Source organism: Cyanistes caeruleus, chromosome 16 (assembly GCF_971803275.1).
Source record: "Cyanistes caeruleus chromosome 16, bCyaCae1.hap1.1, whole genome shotgun sequence".
In the NCBI taxonomy this organism is placed as follows: Eukaryota; Metazoa; Chordata; class Aves; order Passeriformes; family Paridae; genus Cyanistes; species Cyanistes caeruleus.
In genome coordinates, this window is record NC_141716.1 from 16,905,726 (window position 1) to 16,925,844 (window position 20,119).

Consider the following 20,119-nt stretch of genomic DNA (forward strand, 5'->3'; position numbering starts at 1 on the left):
TTTCTCACCTGAAGAAAGTATTTTCCTGCAGGAAGTACAAGCAGTCAAAACAAACCTGTAGGCAAGTAAGGAACAGAAGTATGAAAACAAGAAATTAATTGAAGTAAAAAAGAAAGGAATAGACACACAATGAACTCATAAGCACTTCACAAGACTTCTCAATAAAAGGCACCAGTCCAAAAGATGTGCAACTGTTCTTTTTTAAAAGACCCCACTGTATCCATGCAACTAGAAAACCACCAAGAGCACAGTTTAAATATTGACAACAATCATTTGTAGGGCTGAGCATTAAATCCTTCCCCTGTCCCATGTACATTCTTTAGCTCAGTTCACAATGCAAGTGCTCACATGTGTACAGGACAGTATCACACAGGCAGGACAGCTAGTGTCAGCAAGTCAAATTACAGCTACAGACAATACCTATCTTCTGCAGATTCAATTATAAATATAATATGCAGTTACAGAGGATTTATCATCCCCTACTATTAAATCAGGGGATGTGCTCTCCTTTCCTGGCCAAGAGGGAGAATTTAAATCAATATCATTGCCTAATTCATGCAGAAGCTACAGGAGCAAAAGAAAGTGCTACAGATAGCTTAACCAATTAAAGATAAGAAATAACTGCATGCTTCTTACATTTCAGTCAAGGCAGTACCATTGTAAGCAATTACTACTCTAGCCTCATTCCCAACTTGACTTTACAATTACATGCAAGCATTTTACTCTCAGCCTGCTCAAGTAAAATTTCCATTAAGGAGACATCTCTGAATTTTTCAGCAAGAACATAAACTACTGAACTCTTCCACAAGCTGACTTAGGTCAAATAACATGCATTCACCTAAGCCACCTTAATTTATTACTATGAAACTTTAGAAGTCACACAAAAATTAAAAGAGAGAGTTATACTACAACTGATCTTTGCTTAAGCCTTCTCGCTTGACTTTTTTGGAAACTGATTCTGTGAAAGGATCCTTACTCATTATAGAAAATTAACTGAACCCAAGTCAAAAGCACTAGTTACAGAGATGCTCCATTACAAACGGCCGTACAGATACTTGCAAAAAGTTAATTCAAGTCATCACCATTGCTTTAACATTTTGTATAATTTCCTACTGCATACAACACAAAAAAAATCTGTAGTCTAGTGACATTTATTTTATTCAACTTGGACTCATCAACTTTCAGATACCTCTCCTGATTTATTTTTAAGCATTTAGGCTAGAAACAACAGCCTGGGATCACAGAAACATCTCTGGTACCCAGATTTTCAGTCAGAAAAGGAGATAAAACTCTTTTCCGAAATTGTACCTGTTTAGAGTAACCAAATCCTGGAATGACTACAGACTACCAACTGGTACAAAAATCCACTTTGTTGGCAGTAAGCCGTATCTGAACACAGACCTGCCAGGAAGAAAACCACACTGCCTCCCAACCATACGCATTACACAGGTACGACATGAGGCAGCTTTGGGGTCAGGGAAAAGTTCCACCGTAATTTCTGTTATTTTAAAACGGTTTAAAGGGACGGAATGCAGCGCGATAAAGAAATGTTCCAGATTTAATGGGACAGAAAAGCAACAGAAGCCTCCAGCCGGCGGTACCATCTACGGAACCTTCCCCTTGACGTGTTGAACATCTGGCAGGGCAAGCACCTGCTCCGCGCGGGTTCCCCACTCCCGGGGCAGGGTGACGTACGTCCTCCCCGCCCGAGCACTCCCGGGATCCAGACCCGTCGGGGCTGCGCAGCTCCCGCCCCCCGCCGCACCCGGCCCGCCCGGCGCCGCTCCGCACCCGTCAAATCCCCGGCTCGGGCCCCGGCGCCGCCGCAAGGTCATTCGGCCGCCCCCGCCGGACGGGCCCGCGTCGCCTGCGCTCGGCCCGCACAGACTCACCTGCCCGCGCAGCTCCGCGGGCCACCGGGCGCGGGCGGGAGCCAGGAACGGGGGAGCGGCCGGGGCCGGCCCGAGCCGCAGGCCTCAGTGCGCCGGGCCACAGCGAGGCGGGAGCGGCCCCGCTCGGCGCCGGGTGCCGCAGGCGGGAGGCGCCGCCCGGCCCGGCCCGGCCCTTTGTGCGCGGGGACGCGTCCGCCCGGCCTCCCTCCCCGTGTCTCCCCGCCGCGCCGCGGGCCCGCAGCGCGAGTCTGGGCAGGCAGCCCGGCCTGCCCGGGCGCCGCCGCGCTCTTACCGAGAGATCTGTACGGGAAAAAGGGTTAGAACGGAGCCGCCCCGCCCGAGCCCGCGGCGCACCAAGCCCCGCGCACCGACCGCAGCCGCACAAAATGGCCGCCGCGATGCGGCGCCGCCGGGGGGCGGGGGCCGCGGGAGCCTCGCCCACTCCAGCCGGAGGGCGCGCGGAGGGGGCGGGGCCGGGCACTGAGCAGGGAGGGGCGGCCCCGGCGAAGAGCCCTGCGAGGAGCTGTCCTCTGGGTCTGGGGCGGATGTGTGGGGGAACCGCAGTGCTCTGCAGGGAGCGTGAGCACGGAGGGTGGCACAGGGGTGAAATATAGGGGAGAGATCCCTTGAGCCTCCCTTGAGGCGTGTGTCGGAGTGCGGGCGCCCCTGCGCGCACACCCGCCCATAGCTGTCCCAGCCACCGCCGGCTGAGCTCGGTCCCATGGATTGGTGCCCCATGTGCCGGGCCGCGTGTGGGCCCGTGTAGTGCCCATCAGAAGGGGTCGTCACTGCCCCTCAGCCCTGTTCACCCTCTGGTATAGCCAGAAGACTGTGGGTTCTGCTGTGGATAACAGAGCTGCTCAGGGGCAAATTAATTTTATTTTCCTTTTTTGGTAGTTTTTTGGTGGGTTAAAGCCCAAACCAGATTGACAAAGAGCAAAGATCTATGTATGCTGGAATTCTTAATGTCTAATATTACAATGTTTCACTGTGGGTGGATAAATTCTTCCTGGTTCAGGTAGGTTTTCTGTGATAATCCTTTAAATTCTGTTCAGAGGCCACAGACTAGCAGAGGATTGCTGCCTGTCAGGTTTTGTGATTGAAAGAACTGCTACACAGTGTAACTGTTGTGACCAAGGTGTCCACGTAGTGCTAGGGTTGCCAGTGCTGTTGGGCTTTGGAGGAAGACACAACATGGCCCAAGTGATTTTCCCTCGTGTCTTCCTCCTCCTCCAGCTGTGGGAACTGCTGTTGCTACATAAATCTGTCTGCTTCTTTGACATCAGCCTCAGCCCAGTGCCACAAGTATCGAAGGATCCAGAGAGCACAAAGGATTGTTTAAAGCAGAATGTCCCCATCAGTGTACTGCAGTAGATGCTAGTGCTTTTCTGACAGAGCCTGTGAACTGCGTACTGGGAATCTGGAGAAACAGAGTGGTTTGCTAAAAATACTGCAACAAGCAGTTGAAAAAAAAAGAAAAGGTAGACAACACAGTGTTCAGTTTGGATTTATATTTTAACCTGTAAATCTCACAAGTGGTCTTTTGGTACCATTGCAGGTTTCTGGATGAGAAAATAAATGCAGAAAGAATTAAAATAGAAAGCAACTGGAAAATAACCCTAAAGTTTTGAGCATAATAGAAATTTATTTTATTATACCAAGACATCAGCATAGTGTTTGTGTAATGGGTTTTTTGACAGCACTGTATTTCATTCTGGAGTTTCATCACTTAAAAAAACCTACAGACTCTTAGCACACCTTCCCTGAGAACCACTGCCTTCTCCTTTGAAATAGGTCTTCTTAGATCCCACTGGACTCCTCTGCTTTGCTGTTTCCACTGAGAGCACATGGCTTTTGGTAGTTCAGGGATACATCTATGCCAATTTGTGACATTTCTCCTTGTTCACTATCCAGGGGTCCAGCTTCTCTGTCTAATGTTAGTGTTATAAATGCAACGGCAGATTAAAGATTAACAAAGATAAATTTATTATAAATTAATAAAGCAACGAACAGCGAGGAAAAACCATAATAAATGGACAGCGCAGCGCTGGGTGGACAGGGTCTATACGCAAGGTATAGGTGTTCCGAAATCCACGTCTGAGGGTTCTCTGGCCTGGGTTTTTATAGGGATTTTATGTCCCCAGGCTAGAATTCCAACCAGTTTCCATTCACCAAGTGTCCCTGATTGTCGGGTGAATGGATTTCCTGGCCTAGAACATTGAATCAGTAAGTGTCCGGGCAGAGTCTCCTCAAATGCAAAGTGAGTCTGTATGTATTTTAACATATTTCATCACAGCAGAATCGAGGGATCCGGGCTAGCGCCGATGGATATCTCGGAGGAGTAGTCTCTTCTTTGTCTTTCTTGATTGAGTTTCTGTAGTATGGGTTTGGCGGGTGTGGTGTTCGATTTCGGCAACGACCATTTTCCTGGGGCTCGTCCCTTTTGTCTTGCTTGATGGTCTCCTGCCGAAATCGGCCGGGCGTTGCCTTTATCTGGAGGTAGACTTTCAGGCTAGTTCTTTTGTTTCTATGATGGCCTGTGTCCTGTCCTTTCCTCCGAGTTGATGAGCCTACTGAAGCTTGTTATCTGGGGGGGTTCTTTTGCAATCCGTGACTTTGGAAAAGGAATTCTACCTCGACCTGGAGGAGAATTCCTTATTCCATATTTTCATTAGTTATAATTACACATACTTTATTTAAACCTCTTATTCCGAATTTTTATTTACCCAATTCTTTATTACATTAGTGTCCATGGTTAAAATGATCATGAGCGCTCAGACATTTGCCATACTTGCCTGTTCTGACTGGCCATGGGAGTGGTAGCCCTTTCCAGGGAACAGGAACAGTGCTCTGCCGCAGACACCTGGCTGGTCTCTGCCTGTTCTGATGCAGGTTGCAGACAGACCCTGCTTGGATCAGCTGGATCACTTTGGGTCCACTGTTTCCCCACATATCAAGGAAAGCAGTAAATGTGGAAACACTAAGCTTTTTTTTTTTTGAGGCCTGGGAAGGAGCCCAAACTGCTTTCTTCTGTCCTCTCTGCTCACCAGACCCTGCCAAGACTTTGGGCAGAGACCTCCTTGCTCCCGCCCTTGCTGAGCTGCTGCAGTTTTGCACTGTGAACTTCAGTGGATTTCTCTGCAGAGATATCACCATGCTGAGAACATCACAGTCCATGCCAGTTGAACAAAGTGTGGGGCTCACAGCCCTCACAGCTGAGCAGTCCATGTGGTACAGGGAAGCTGGGGCACAGCTGATGCTACTCCTCCCCTTGCCAAGCTGGAGAAGAGCTGCAGCTGGAGCATGCGCCAGAAACTGTTGCGGTGGGTGAGGATGATAGAGTGCTGTGACCTTCCCAGGGAAGCATCTCCAATGGGACATCCCTTGGGCACAAAGGCACGTCTGCCCTAGTGATTTCAGCTCTAGCCCTGAAAAGGGCTATTGGATGGTTGCAGTTCCTCAGGGACTCTGAAGAAAGTGTTATAAATGCAACGGCAGATTAAGGATAAAAAAGATAAATTTATTATAAATTAACAAAACAGCAAAACAGCGAGGAAAAACCACAATAAAATGAACAGCGCAGCGCTGGGTGGACAGGGTCTATACGCAAGGTATAGGTGTTCCCAAATCCACGTCCGAGGGTTCTTTGGCCTGGGTTTTTATAGGGATTTTGTGTCCCCAGGCTAGAATTCCAATTAGTTTCCATTCACCAAGTGTCCCTGATTGTCAGGTGAATGGATTTCCTGGCCTAGAAGATTGAGTTAGTAAGTGTCCGGGCAGAGTCTCCTCAAATGCAAAGTGATTCTGTATGTATGTTAACACATTTCATCACAGCAGAGTCGAGGGATCCGGGCCAGTGCCGATGGATATCTCGGAGGAGTTGTTTCCTCTTTGTCCTTCTTGATTGAGTTACTCCAGCATAGGTTTGGTGGGTGGGGTGTTCAATTTTAGCAACGACCATCTTCCTGAGACTCGTTCCTTTTGTTTCACTTGATTGTCTCCGGCAGAAGTCGGCCGGGCGTTGCCCAGGTCCGGAGGTAGACTTTCAGGCTAGCTCTTTGTCCCTATGATGGTCTTTGTTCTGTCTTTTCCTCCGAGTTGATGTGCCTGCCGGGGTTCGTTATCTGGGTGGATTTTGCAATCTGTAACTTTGGAAGAGAAATCCTGCCTCGACCTGGAGGAGGATTTCTCATTCCATATTTTCATCATTTACAATTACATATACTTTATTTAAACCTTTTCTTTCGAATTTTTATTCATCCAATTCTTTATTACAAAAGGGACAGGAGTCTTCATATGGGGTTCCATGAGAAGCCTTTATTGTCTTCCTCACAATGGGGTCCAGGGACAAAGACTGACCCTGGGTTCTGGAAGAGCCAGGATTATATAGGGAAGGTAGAGTGCAGGGTAGAACAGCAGGGTCTGAGGGCACAGGGGTGGAGCAAGGGGGAAGGGCAAATAAGGGACAAATAATATACATATGGGGGAAAGGGACGTTGGGGGTACCTTTACAACTCACCATGACAGCAGGCTCTCAACCAAGGCCTCTCCCTCAGGGGGGAGTGCAGCCAGCTAAAGTTTATGGGCTCTTCATACAAGGGAGAGTTGTTGCACTATTGGCTGCTTTGTTGGCTCCCACAAAAAAATTGCTTTGAGAGCAGAGAAACATTCTTGGTCTGTGCCTCTCTCTGTTTCTCAAAAGCCCAGTGGTGATCAATCACTGTACCTCCAACAGATTGGTCTGCCTGCCTCTTGCCTTTGTGCAATGAGTGAGGCTGGAAGGGCTCTGTAATGTAAAAGCTGCCCCAAGGAAGCAGGTGGGCTGGATGAATGGGCACCAGAGACCTTGCCAAATCCAGCCAAGAGGGGGTAGGAAATGAGAACTGATGGGGACAGCAGAAACCAGGGCAGGGGAGACTGGTAAGGTGGCAGAAGGGTGTCTGGGCTAAATGGGAGCCTGAGGAAAGAGGAGAAGAGGTCTTTCCCTCAGCCTGTATTTTTCTACTGTTTCTCAAGATGTGAACCAGGAATTAGATGTTGCCAAGGATGGGCCAAATAGCCAGTTTACTGCAATTCCCTGAGTTGTGGTTGCTTGCCTATAACAGGGAAGAGGGTCTAAAAAGGGAAAGGGGGGAAAAGCAGAACCCAAATTGTGCATCTTTGGTGTGGCAATTCCTCCCATTCCTTCCTGTTGGTAAGAAAGCTTTGCCTCACAGAATGACAGGACTGGGGAGGGGTGAAAGGGCCTGTGGACAGGAGCTCTCACAGCCAAGTTACACAGAAGGGGCAGCCCACAGGACTGTCCACAGGAGCCTCCAGGTAGGCCCCCCTCCCCTCTTGGTGTGGTGAGTGATTTCTGTGTGATGCAATTGTCAGTGGGGTGATGTGACAATGCATTGATGTGATATCTCCGTGATGTAACAATGCCCCATGGCTATATTTAGCCAGGAGACCAGCTATTGTGTCTCTGGAACAAGAGTCAGAGTGGGATCACAACACCATGAGAGGTCTTGGCAGGAGCTGTGGAGCACCATCCCACTGCTGGTGTCCTGCCGAAAGGCAGAGTCACTGCTGAGTGCACTGGGAATTAGGGGGAAGGGGACCACTGGGCCGATAGAAAGGGCTCTGCTGGGGAGCCTGAGACATGAGGTGATGCTCTAGTGCCTCAGGACTGCCATGCAGGAGGCTTATTGGACAACACCTTTGTGTCTGTGTCTTCCCATCTCAACCCCAAAAGACCACACCTGGGAGAAGGACATATCAGGAAAATGGACCCTGAACTGCTGAACATCCCACTTGCAGTCAAGATCCCTGTGGCACCTGGATCCAAGCCTGTCTTCTGCAGGAGAAAGCTGGGTGAAAAGGTAAAGGAAGTAGAAAGGAGTAGAAAATCTCTCCTCTTTCACAGAGTCCCCATCATGCAAAAATTTTCTTGTGGTCACCCGCTCTACAGCAGGAGCTGCAGCCCTTCAACTGGACAAGACTAGGCAGGGGAAGCTCCAGGCCTCCTGGAATACAGAGGAGAAAGCACTTGTCTATCTTTGCACTGGTTTCTGGCACTGTGTGTATGTGTGGCTGGGGCCCTGCCTTCAGCAGGCAGCTGTGTGTGTCCAGGTGTTGTGGATGCTAACTCTGAAACAGAGAGCATGTGAAACTGCAGGCCACATAGCTTTCTCAGTCTTGCCTGAGAAAGTGGCCTGGGAAATTATGAGGAGGATTTAAAACAATCCTCAGAGACAGAAAACAGCCTTGCAGGTGCTGTTTGTCTGTTCCTTGTTTTCTTTGCAGGAGAAGGTCGAGGGGTGGTGTGCCCCACTGACCAATGATGGTGATGTAGTAGTTTACTAACCAATAAGAGTTTCTTTTCTGTACTTTCCACGTATCAATCTATAAAAAAGACCTGAAGTAATAAACTAAGAGAAATTCTCCTGATCAACTCCATAGAGAGTCTTTGTCGTTCATTCTCGCCATTCCTAATAGAGCGACATCTGGTGACTGCCGACGTGACGTGCACCTAGGGACCCCTGAGGGTCAGTACAGCCAGCGGACAATGAACCAGCCGCTTCCCCCCAGAGGGGTAAGTGAGGATCTCCCGGGCTCTCCTGGAGGGAGCTGGGTTTTTAAACCAACGGGATAGTGGAGCCCTGCCAGTGAGCGGGCTTGGAACGGCTTATCTTGACAAAGCAGAGCTTAAAGTCCTGGGTTAAGCCACTGCGTCTGCACCACTGCATTTGCGAGCCGTCAAGATAGACAGTTCCCACAATGGGGGAACTGCAATTCAGCTAATGAACAGCTTGTCTTCTCTGTGTGGCAGGACGCCTTGCTGCGCATGGGACTCAGTATTTCTGAAGAAGCTATGCGCGCTTTGTTCCAGTGGGTAAAAGCGCAAGATTTTACTGTGACTTTTAATAATGCTTTCAACCTCGAGATGTGGCTATCAGTGGGAGACCGCTTATGGTCTGAGTCAGCTGCAGGAAATACCAGCGTGTGCAGCCTGGCAGCCACCTGGGGCGTGCTCTTTAAAGCGCTGAAGCAGTGCCAGTCTGGGGACAGTGATGCCGAGATGGAAGATTCGGATGCCAGGGGTGCCTCTTTTGTACACCAAGAGAGACTGGGGAATGAGACTGAGAACCCGTCACCCACGGAGCTGGGCGCGCAAACTTCGCCAACAGAGAGGCAGCAAGAAAACGGAGATCCCCCGTCCCCGCCTGCACCCTCCACGGCACCTCCACCGGCGCTGCGAGCACCGCCACAAGCAGCCGCGGGGGACCTTTTCTCCGGCCCCTCCGCACCCTCTGCGCTCCTTTCTTCTGTACCACAAGGGACAGCACAGGCTCCCCCCCTGCAGCCCGCTGGTGCGGCGGGGGGAGTGGTCCCCACACATCCATCCAAAGAGCCTGCCGGCGCGGCGGGTTTCGCGGCCCCCCCACGTCCAACCGTGAAACCCACCGGCACGGCAGGGGAAGATCAGCTTTCAGCCCCCCCGCGTCCAGCCGCGGGGCCCGCGCATGCACAAACCTCGCCAGGACACCCATCGCTGCCACCCTCATCGGGGGTGTCCCCACCGGCCTCCACACCACCCCTCCACAGCAGCCTGACAGCAGCGACACCGCCCACCCCGGCAGAGGCGGGCGAGAACTCTCCGCTCCGTGCCCAGCCCGGCGCAGGAGAGCAAACAGATCCACAAGCAAAGCTACTGCCCAGACCGACTACTGCAACTTTGCTGCCAAGGCAACCACCGCTGGAAATAACAGCTGAACAAGAGCTTCAACGAACAGCAACAGCAACAACTTTACAACAGCTTTACATCGAACATGCAAGCTTCAAGCCACTCAACAACACAGCTGCAGAACCCCAAGAACAACATCAGCAGCCTGATCCTAATGAAGCAACCATCTTTACACCGCAAATAGCTTCCCTGGGTTACTTCACTGATTGCAGAGAGTAGGGAAACTTTAAACCACAGCCATGTAAACTTTATAAGTCCCTCAAAAGTCCCTCAATCATATTTGAGGGGAAACTCCAATAGACAAAAAAAAAAAAATAAAGAAAAAAAAAAAGGAAAAAAAAAAAGGGGGGGGATCGAAGCATCGTGAATTGCATTGTTAACTGATCTGTAAAAAATTTATAGACTGTAGAGTTTCACTGAGTCTAGAAATGAGTGTTCTTAAGGTGAATTTGTCACTTTGGTGTTCTTTAAATTTCCCTGTTAACAAGTTAGACTGTCAATTTGAGCAGACTAACGATGTTTTATTTGCTGTGTGTGTTAGTTCACTGAACTAGTTGTATTAGAGTCAACCATCAAATCCTTGCAAAGAAAACAATCCTTAAACATCAAGAACATAAACCAAAGTTCTAAGACCTCTTGTGCTGTGTTTGTTCTCTTTCCTGCAAGGGCCCAGCAGGAGATTACAAACACTGCGCCTTTTTATTTTTTTAAACAAAAGGGGTGAATTGTGGATGCTAACTCTGAAACAGAGAGCATGTGAAACTGCAGGCCACATAGCTTTCTCAGTCTTGCCTGAGAAAGTGGCCTGGGAAATTATGAGGAGGATTTAAAACAATCCTCAGAGACAGAAAACAGCCTTGCAGGTGCTGTTTGTCTGTTCCTTGTTTTCTTTGCAGGAGAAGGTCGAGGGGTGGTGTGCCCCACTGACCAATGATGGTGATGTAGTAGTTTACTAACCAATAAGAGTTTCTTTTCTGTACTTTCCACGTATCAATCTATAAAAAAGACCTGAAGTAATAAACTAAGAGAAATTCTCCTGATCAACTCCATAGAGAGTCTTTGTCGTTCATTCTTGCCATTCCTAATAGAGCGACATCTGGTGCCAGGGCAATGAGCCCTTCCAACTTATCCCACTGTGTCAAGCCAGGCCCTGGGGCACCTGTGAGGGAGATTCCAACCTTCTCCTTCCTGGCATCTGGGCACCTTTGGAATAGCTTGGGCTTCACTGCTTGGAGAATACACTGTTGTCCTGCAGCTTCTACTGCACCCTCCCAAGGTAGAGACTTTCTGGAGGCAGAGGCAGATGACACAGCCCTGGGGCCTGCCTAACTTGAGGAGACTGGTTTCATCCATTCTCCACTGGCTGCATTTGAATCTTTGAAGGTTATTTTGTGGATAGGTCTGCAGTTCTTCCTGGTAGCCTAAGATACCTATTTGCTGGTGGGGTTGCTGTGGGGTTTGTCTTCTCTCCCCTAACACATCACAGCCCAGCCTGGCTCAGCCCAGCCCTGTAGTCTGTCTGTGAAGGTCTCTGTGCCTACAGAAGGATAGAGAAGACCTTTAGCTTTTCACAAGTACCATGTGGTACCTCTTTGCTGCTCTCTCCTGCCTCCTTCATACTCTGGAAACTCTCTTACAGCTCCACTGGCTGTTTCCTTATTTCACTCTGGATGATCCCTACAGCCACCACCTCAGCCCAGCATACAACTGCCTGCATGACCCTGTCCTTCAGGACTACCACAAGCGCAAGGATGTGCTGCAGTTGCTGAAGAAACAGGGTTTTGTCACCAGTGACAACAAGGTAGGTTTGAGTGTTGGGCTGATCAAGAACAGCCCTCTTCAAGCAGGGCTCCCACAGCCCTTGCTGCAGCCTCCTGCTGCTGTCAGAGGGCAGGGCCGTGTGCTGGTGTCCCTGGGAGCAGAAGCAGCACCAACATTCCTCTGGCAAGCCCCAGTCCTGCCCTTCTCAGCCTGCCCCACACTGCCTGTTCAGCCCTGGCTGGGGGGACATCAGTGCCCCAAACACTGGGGTTTGGGGGGAGGGCTTGGGGATAGCTCCCCTCCCACTGGGGTCGGGCTGTATCAGGGAAGGCTGTCTGCGTGGCTTGACTGGGCTTGGGATTCTGCCCTCGTCCTTCCATAGGTGGTTTGCACTCTGAAGGAGTTCAATGAGTACAGGGAGTACCTGACCAGGATCAAGATGCAGTCAGAGAAGATCTTGGGGCAGCAAGAGGTAGGCAAAGTGTTGTGTTCAGAGGCACAGGACTGTTCAGGGCTATGCTGCTGGGCTGAGCCCTGTGGCGGGGAAAGGACTCCATGGCTGGGAGCTGAGCCAGAGCAGGGCACTGAGCTGGGCACAAGCAGCAGGACCATGTGCTGGCACACGCAGTGCTGAGGGAAAGAGGCCTTCTCTCCTGCCCTCATGGCTTGCCTGAAGTGGTGGCCTGGGCCTGCAGGAGGCCTCAGAAAGCAAGGGCTGAGCAACGTGAGTCTCAACCTGGTGTAACCTTTCAGGAAGGGTTTCTGCCATCCTGGGCCAAATTAAAGGATGGCCCCAACCTGCCAGGAACCACCAACACTTCCTGCTGGGGCAAGCGGTGGCTGCAGCTTTGTTATAGATACATATTATATTATTGGCTTTTCGCTAATATTAAAATGAATGTTATATGTATAAGGTTAGAAAACTTCGTTGTATTAATATAGTTCATTCTATTTCTGCTATTGAGGAAACTTAGAAACAGTGGTGTAATAAATATATATGTTGACCTATGGCATAGTATTAAAGCAAAAACTACTTTTGTTTGTATAACCCAAAGGCTGAAAAAGATGGTTAGAGACCCCCCTACATTCTTAGATTATCTTATCCAGCTGAAGACAGTGGTGACCAGAGCTCTGGGGGAGGAATTTATTGCACCTCTGTTATCAGGGAATGTGAAACTCGGTGCAGCCAAGAAGATTGATCAACTGGGGAGAGGGCGAGTTGGGACTAAACAAAGAAACATCTAAAACTTAAGAGGAATGTTTGAATTATGTATGAGAATTTATGAATATGTAGTAGGGTTCTGTTTTTAAGGGACAATCCTTTGTTGGTAAGGTGTGCTCTCTGGGCGGAGTGCTGAAGCACCAGCCGTATTTGCATACTTTGCTTTATTTCTATCTCCTAATTGTCTTTCTATTAAACTTTTAAAATTTTATATTAAAAATATGTGAATCTCGTCTTTCACAAGCCTCAAAAGCCTTCTAGCCCACCACCACCCAAGAGCTGAAAATCAGGGGGATGCAGAAAAGGGAGAGCAACTTTGGACAAGGGCCAAACTTACTCCAGAGCTGAACTGGGCCAGAAGGATGCCAGCACTGCTGCTGACTCCCAGAGGAAGCCAGATGGCACTGCCAATGGCCTATTGAATGCTATGTTTGAGGAACTAACTGCAGCAGAAGCCAAGAAGCTTGAAGAGCTGGTTGAGACTGTGGTGCATAGAGTGTTGGAGAGGCTGAAGATTCCTGTGAATCAGCTTGTCAGCTTTTTACAGAGGGCTGCCAGGGGAATCAGAGGAAGACTTTAAAGCAATTGCATGAGAGTAGAACTTTCAGATACTTCTCTAGATCACCACTGGAAAATGGAAGTGATGGCAAAAGAGCTTGTAGCAATGGTGTTGGAGATCTTGGGGGACCCTCTGGTATCCAGCAGATCCAAAGCTGCTGAGACAGGGGTGGCAGCCAGGTGGAAGGAGCTGCCTCTTGCTGGAAGAGCCACTGAAACAGCCACTGCAGAGCACTTTCACAGACTTCCCTTGACACACTCACCAGAGAAGTTGTTGAGAGTGTTCACTGCACCTTGGAATCCTCTGTAACTTCTCAGTTTGATCAAGACACTAGTTGTGAGTACACTGAAATCTTGGAGCTTCCTGGGACAAATGTCTCTAACAGACAACTGCAGCCATCCCAGACACTTTCAAGGCAGGGCATGGAAGCAGGACAAGGATTCCCCAGAGCATCTGAACAGCAGAGCCTGAAAGCAATGTTGCCTATACCTGCAGAAGGGGTTGGGTGTGTGAAAACCAGTGAGCCTAAGGCTTGTAAAATGGTGAAGAAAAACTTGGAAAGAAAAATGAATCTAGAGTCAACAGCCTTAGCCAACACTTCGGATATAAGGACCATGTCAAATCGGATTGCTGACTCAGTATTAGAGTGGATCAGTCAACCTGGGCCTGCACCAGCCCTCAAAGAGAATTTTCAAGGGCCTGTTGCAAATCCACCCACAGTCCAAGGTGGAATGGAGAACTGTGCTGCTGAGGACACTCTCCCTTCCATGGAACATAGCCTTTCCAACAACCCAGGTCAGAGCCCAGCACTGAGCAGAGCGCCCAAAGCTCATGTGAGGCAAGTGAGGTATGTGACTGGAGAGCTGAAGAGCCCTTGGACAGTAAACACAGACCACAACCTTGTGCTGGTAATGAAGAGTTTATTTCCAGGGCCTTGCTTGTGCTTTCTTCGAGCTAGATCATACTGTCTCTGGGCATTTTCTCTACTGTAACCTAGCTTTCCTTCTTCAGCCTCTGTCATGCTGAGACCAAATTTTATAGGAAATTTGAGGTAGGGAGGCAAGGAGTAGCCAGTATTTTTGTCTTGTTTAGCAAGTTTTGCTGTTGAGTGAGTGAAAGGATGGGTTTGGACCTTCTCTGCTTTCTCTGGTAAGGAGTCCAAGTGTCACCTATAAAGCCTTTATTTATGCTCAGCATGAGCAGAGTTGTGCACTCCACAGGACTCACTGTGAGGGAGCAGCAGGAACTGTGACTGGACAGTTGAGTGGGAACCAAGCTGACAGGGCACTGCCCTATCCAGCACAGGACAGGTCCAGTGGTAAAAGCGGGGGACAGTGACCAGATGAGCACTGGAAAATCCTACAATGATGAGGCAGGACAGGGGAGGAAGTCAATGCATGGGCTTGGACAAGGATCACCATCATCACAAAAAGGCTGACCCAGCTCAGCAGAGGTCCAAGGACAAAGCTCTGTGGTTAGGCAACATTCCTGAGAAACAGGGAGGAAGTTCCCAGTGACATATCCTTCAGCTGTGGGAATTCAAAGCATAGAAAGTTTTAAGGTTTTACAGTTAAGATATAGAAGTAGTTATAAAGGTAATAAGAAGTTTAAGGTATAACAAGTAGTTTTGTGTGTCATTATATGATTGGTTAAGAAAGTCTGCACTGTGGCAAAGATGTATAAAACAAAATAAGTAGCTATTGGTATGAAAGTAGAAACATTATTTTGTGGCAGAAGCTTATGGGCTAATTAACCTTTAAAAGACCCTGTGACCTGTAGTTTTGTGACCACTGACTAAGAACATCTGGTGAATAAGGTGAAGATGTACTTATTCCTTCATGAGACCATAAAAGAAGAATAATAAATCATGCTTTAAAACGTCTCCCAGTTCTCCCGTCTCTCACAAAACCCCGATAAAGTGATGTCCCGCGTTCAGCACACCTCGGGAGCGCCCCAGGGAACAGGATTAAAGGCAGCTGGAGGAAGCTGGATAGCGCACGCAAGAAAAAAAGAGGACCCTGAAAAGAAGGGTGAACGGAGACTCCAAAGGTGAAAGGAACCAGAACACTTGTGCCGCAAGCTCGGCTACGGAGGGAGACCGATATTAATCCCTGATCGTCGCGGCGGATCTAAAAGGAACTAAAGGGCAAGAATGCCGTGGAAACAAGTGCAGACAGATGTATGCACACTTCTAGAGACGGTGCTAATATCACATAATAGAGCCATACCCAAAGCCGAAGTGGGAGGTTTATTGTCTTGGGTGCAGAAAAATTTCACAGAAAATGACCCGGAAAAAGTTTTTACAGCATCTTTCTGTGACTCTATCAATATCAGATTATATGATGCAATTAGTCGCAGAGATTTTGCAGCAGCGACATTGCTTCCAGCGTGCCGCGTGATTAATGAAGTCCTAATGAAGTTACACATGCCCGCGAGCAGTCGCGTGATCCTTCACCACCCCCGCAGAAAACGCGGATAGCCCCGCGGCAGCTGCATCCGGCACTGCCGAGCCCACGAGTAACTCTGAAAATTATTCAGGAAACCTCCCCGACCCCGCGTGTGTCTTGCCCGGCCCTGTGGAGGTCCCTCTCGGTGCTGCAGACAACACTCCCCGGGGAATGCAGGCCCCCGAAAAATCGGAGTTTGAAAATGGCGCAGGTTCGGGTTCGGACGGGTCCCTGAAGCACTACTGCACATGCCCAGTACAGCAGGCAGTGCAGAGAACCTCACTGCGCATGCCCAACCGGCACCGTACACGGAGCATGCGCATTGCCACCGTCTCCATTTTGTAACCCCCGAGACTCGCAACCTCCACTGCAACGCCACCTCTGTCTGCTTCTGTTACTGCAAGGAGGTGTGGAGAGGAGTGTGGAACAGAAATTCACTTGCAACCAACAAGACTGTAACAGCGAGAAAAAGATTTTACCCCGGGAGAAGGGACAGATTTGTAAGATGCAGGTTCACCGGATCCAGGAAGACACACATCAAATTTTAAATCTTGGGAATTTTCAAGAAAAAGTTTAAAATCAATTGACTGGGGTGAAGTGAGAAGGAAAGGTTTAAAGGAAGGAGATTTTGACATAGCAGAAGAGCAGTTTATAGCCTTGCCAATGCACCAACACAGAAGGAGATGTAGGAAGCTTGTGACAGTGTGAGCTCAGAAGTTCAAAATACTGGACTTGAAATTTCTACATCGAAAATACAAAAAATTTCGCCATGGAAATATTTAGGATGGAGACTAGCAGAAGAGTCAATTAGGCCACAGAAAATACAACTTAGGAGCAGTGCAAACAATTTGCAGGATCACTAATGTGAAAAACGACATTCACTGTTCTGGTAAATTTTAAAAGGTTTAATAAAAAAGACAATAGGAGACAAAGACAATAAAGTGAAGGCTTAAAAGAGCTGGGTGCTTGGCACTCTGCCAAGAGAACACCTGGTGCTTTGGAAACACTCTTTATTACCATTTCTAGTGCATCAACCTGATGCATATTCATAGACTTTATGCATATTCAAACTTTTCTATTAACTGGTTCACATTTTCCAGGAACTGTTTAGCATGGCCACTCCTTGGGTCCACCTTTTTAGAGCATGTGTGTTTCTTGGCTTGTGGTTTTAATCTCTTCTTATCACCTTTTAATTTGGGCCTTGGCTCCTTCTTTCCACAGACAGTGGAGTGCTGATAATCAGCAGAGTCCTCATCATTTGTTCATTGAATTTATCCTAACTAAGACAATTCAAACATCCTATATTGACTATTACAGCAAAGCCATTTTAACACAATACATACAGCATTCATCTTAATTCTTGTGAAAAGCCGATATTATACTATATATCTGTAACACTAATGATGACCTCTCACCACTTTTTGACTTGTTAAGAGGAGACTGTGACATTACATCTCCAAGAACTCTCACACCTGAAGCTCAAAAGGCTCTTGATAGAGTAGCAGAAGCCTTTAAACAAAAGACAAGCACATCATTGCATAGTATCACAACCTTTTTTTCTTGCAGCGCTAGGAGAAAAAGTGCAATTGTATGGCCTCATATTTCAATGGGATGTTTTGAAAAAAGATCCTTTTCTAATAATAGAGTATTTTTACCCTATAGGTCCCCAAAAACCAATCTTTACAACACTAGAGAGATGACAGCTCACATCATAATCAGAGCCAGAGCAAGATTGCTGACAATGGCAGGCAAAGGTTTTGCAGTGATTTACTTAGCATTAAAAAAAAAAAAAAAATTTTTTTGATTGGGCAATGCAGAAATCAGAAGATTTACAAATTGCATTGATGAATTATTCAGGTGTTTTATCCACTTTTCAAGTCCAAAGTTGTTGCAAGCAAAATTGAGCTTCAGAGAAAAGCCTATGTTGAGTGAAGTGCCTTTTGTTTTAATAGTTACAAAATAAGTTAGAACTTTTATGGATAATAAAATTTTAATTTTGTTATATTTAATTTCATGTAAGTTTAGTGTTGGTAAGATTAAGCAAAGTTAAGTTTCACTATGTTTAGGTCTGAGTGCTCGTAAGTTAGGTTTTATCACTTTGATATTCTTTTGAGGTTAAGTTTTATTATTTCCTTTCATCAATTTCTACCACTTTTGAGTGTTGTTTAATGTGAGTTATTTTAGATTTTGCTAAAACATTACTTCTCTAAGTTACAAGATATATAGTTATTTTCTTAGATAAGATTTGTTACAATCTCTGCTATTTTTGTTTTCTCTAGGCAACAAGGAAGAATAGTGTCTGTTATTAATACTAAGTTTAAAGGTTTTTTACTTTGTTTCATTTCTTGCAATTGATACATGAATGTTTTGAAAATATTATCTTAACTTCCTCAGACATTTATTGCTGATATATTCATTGTATAATGTGAATTTAAAGATTTTTTAGCATTATAATAATTGTAATTATTATAATAACTAGCATTATTTATAAGGTATCATTATTGTATTTATAGCTTCTCATATATTTTAACACCTCTTTGTGTGATCACCTACAGGACAGGTGTCATTCTCAGGATCCATCTTTTTGTTCTCTAGTTGCAAAATGTACTTCTCTGAGCAGACTGTCTAGCTAACCCTGTACAGGTTTCTCTCATTCTTTAGTCTTTTTTCTTGATTGAACAGGTTTGCTATGGGTTTGATCCAGTGCAGCTTCATGGTCTTTCAGTATTTCCAGAGTTAAGCTTCAGAGGGAACCAACTACTGGATGTTTTGATTAGTCTTTAATTGTTTAGAGCCTTATTTTTAAAATGTGTTAAGGGACAGCCCCTCCCGGCCCCATTAGAGCCTGGACTCTGGCCATGCCCTGTCTCTACCTGGATGGGAAATTTGCCAACAGACTCAGGTGTTTTCTGCATCAAAGCAATATTCAAGTTGCTTTGACTTGGCAATTTGACCCTATATGTATATGTCAGCTGGACTAATTTATAAAGTGAGCTTGGACATCATTATCTGGAGATGATTATCCAATTCTTCACTGATTTGAGGTTTATCAGCTGTTGCAGACTCTGAGATGATGGTACAGTATTTCAGTGATTGATAATAATCTAATTTCACATGTGTTATTGTGTGTATTATCTGACTAATTCCTAATTGCTATAAGTTTTTTGTTTACTACATGTATTGTTTTGCTTTGATTTTTCTTCATGCTCATAACAAAAGACATGCATCTCATCTTTGAAAACAGAAAAAGGGGGAGGTAGAGGCAAGGCCTCAAATGCATTTAAATAAAACCTTACAAATTTTAAACATTTTTAAAATAGCTCTTTTGCAGAACCAAATCCACCAATTATTAGGCACTTTTCCAACAGTCCACAGGGAAAATTGAAAGAAAATCCTTTAGGTCTGATCAGAAACCCAGAAACAAGGCAAACTGAAGGCCCATTTTCGCTAATAACCTGGGGCAAATTGTGTTTGCACAGGTTCAGGACTAAAGCAGATTTCAGCAAAAAATGTGAAGCCATATCAAGCACAAAAACATGCTGACAACTCCAAGAATAGAGAAGCAAGCACACAGACCTCATGCAGTTGATGTCTCACATGCAAGAACTGTGAACTTTGGGTTTTGTGTCAAAGTTAGTACATGGACATGGATGCAAAGATTTCAATGGGATGTGTTGTATGAATCTGTCTGATTATTCAAAATCCATTCATAAGAATGTACAGCAGTTAAATAAGTGTGTCTAAGATCAAGGTTGACAATGGAACATGGTTATATAACATATTTGATAAATGGAGTTTTACATCATAGTGGAAAAAACTTCCAAAAATAGGCATGTATAATGAAAATAGGCATTGTCATCAAAATTATACTGATAGTGTGCCTTGCTTATTCCAATGTGTAAGACAGATGGTGGACAAAGCTATCAAGAGAGTATTTTTGGTTCAAAGAGAAAGGGGGAGATGTGGGAATTCAAAGCATAGAAAGTTTTAAGGTTTTACAGTTAAGATATAGAAGTAGTTATAAAGGTAATAAGAAGTTTAAGGTATAACAAGTAGTTTTGTGTGTCATTATATGATTGGTTAAGAAAGTCTGCACTGCGGCAAAGACGTATAGAACAAAATAAGTAGCTATTGGTATGAAAGTAGAAACATTATTTTGTGGCAGAAGCTTATGGGCTAATAACCCTTTAAAAGACCCTGTGACCTGTAGTTTTGCGACTACTGACTAAGAACATCTGGTGAATAAGGTGAAGACGTACTTATTCCTTCATGAGACCATTAAAGAAGAATAATAGATCATGATCTAAAATGTCTCCCAGTGATCTCATCTCTTGCAAAATTCTGATATTCAGGTCAAGGGCCTGGCTCTAGTGGTGCTATTGGGGAGCTGGCCCCAAGCTTAGCAGCTCTGCTTCTAACACTGCCCGTGCTGCCTTGCAGCCCCACATCCCAGCAGTCACACTCATGACAGGGTAATGCACCCAAGGAGCAGTCTCAGCAGAGGCCCCC

At 46.6% G+C, this 20,119-nt stretch overlaps 3 protein-coding genes across 50 annotated transcripts in view; 2 read left to right on the top strand and 1 right to left on the bottom strand.

Annotated features, from left to right (window-relative positions):
- PHF20 (PHD finger protein 20) overlaps window positions 1-2,348 on the bottom strand; it is a 78,360-nt gene extending 76,012 nt beyond the window's left edge. For 14 of the 48 annotated variants that reach the window (XM_086852702.1, XM_086852695.1, XM_086852686.1 and 11 more), the window contains exons 1-2: window positions 2,185-2,310; window positions 9-55 (exon numbers count right to left, since the gene is read on the bottom strand). The gene's annotated coding sequence lies outside the window, so the exon portion shown is untranslated. Of the gene's footprint in view, window positions 1-8; window positions 56-1,892; window positions 2,041-2,184 lie in introns of those variants that run through there. The other 34 variants (XR_015276924.1, XM_086852690.1, XM_086852682.1 and 31 more) reach the window with 11 other exon arrangements.
- A 5,317-nt stretch (window positions 2,349-7,665) lies between these two features.
- Window positions 7,666-11,030, top strand: LOC111938363 (uncharacterized). Its single transcript, XM_086852723.1, has 4 exons — window positions 7,666-7,756; window positions 8,373-8,469; window positions 8,707-9,836; window positions 10,710-11,030. The coding sequence occupies exons 2-4, from the start codon at window positions 8,443-8,445 to the stop codon at window positions 10,948-10,950; spliced, it is 1,398 nt and encodes a 465-aa protein (XP_086708849.1). The 5' UTR covers window positions 7,666-7,756; window positions 8,373-8,442; the 3' UTR covers window positions 10,951-11,030.
- Window positions 11,031-11,200: 170 nt separating this feature from the next.
- LOC147650302 (fibrous sheath-interacting protein 2-like) lies at window positions 11,201-15,045 on the top strand. Its single transcript, XM_086853425.1, has 3 exons — window positions 11,201-11,422; window positions 11,765-11,854; window positions 12,849-15,045. The coding sequence occupies exons 1-3, from the start codon at window positions 11,201-11,203 to the stop codon at window positions 12,885-12,887; spliced, it is 351 nt and encodes a 116-aa protein (XP_086709551.1). The 3' UTR covers window positions 12,888-15,045.
- Window positions 15,046-20,119: the final 5,074 nt, after the last annotated feature.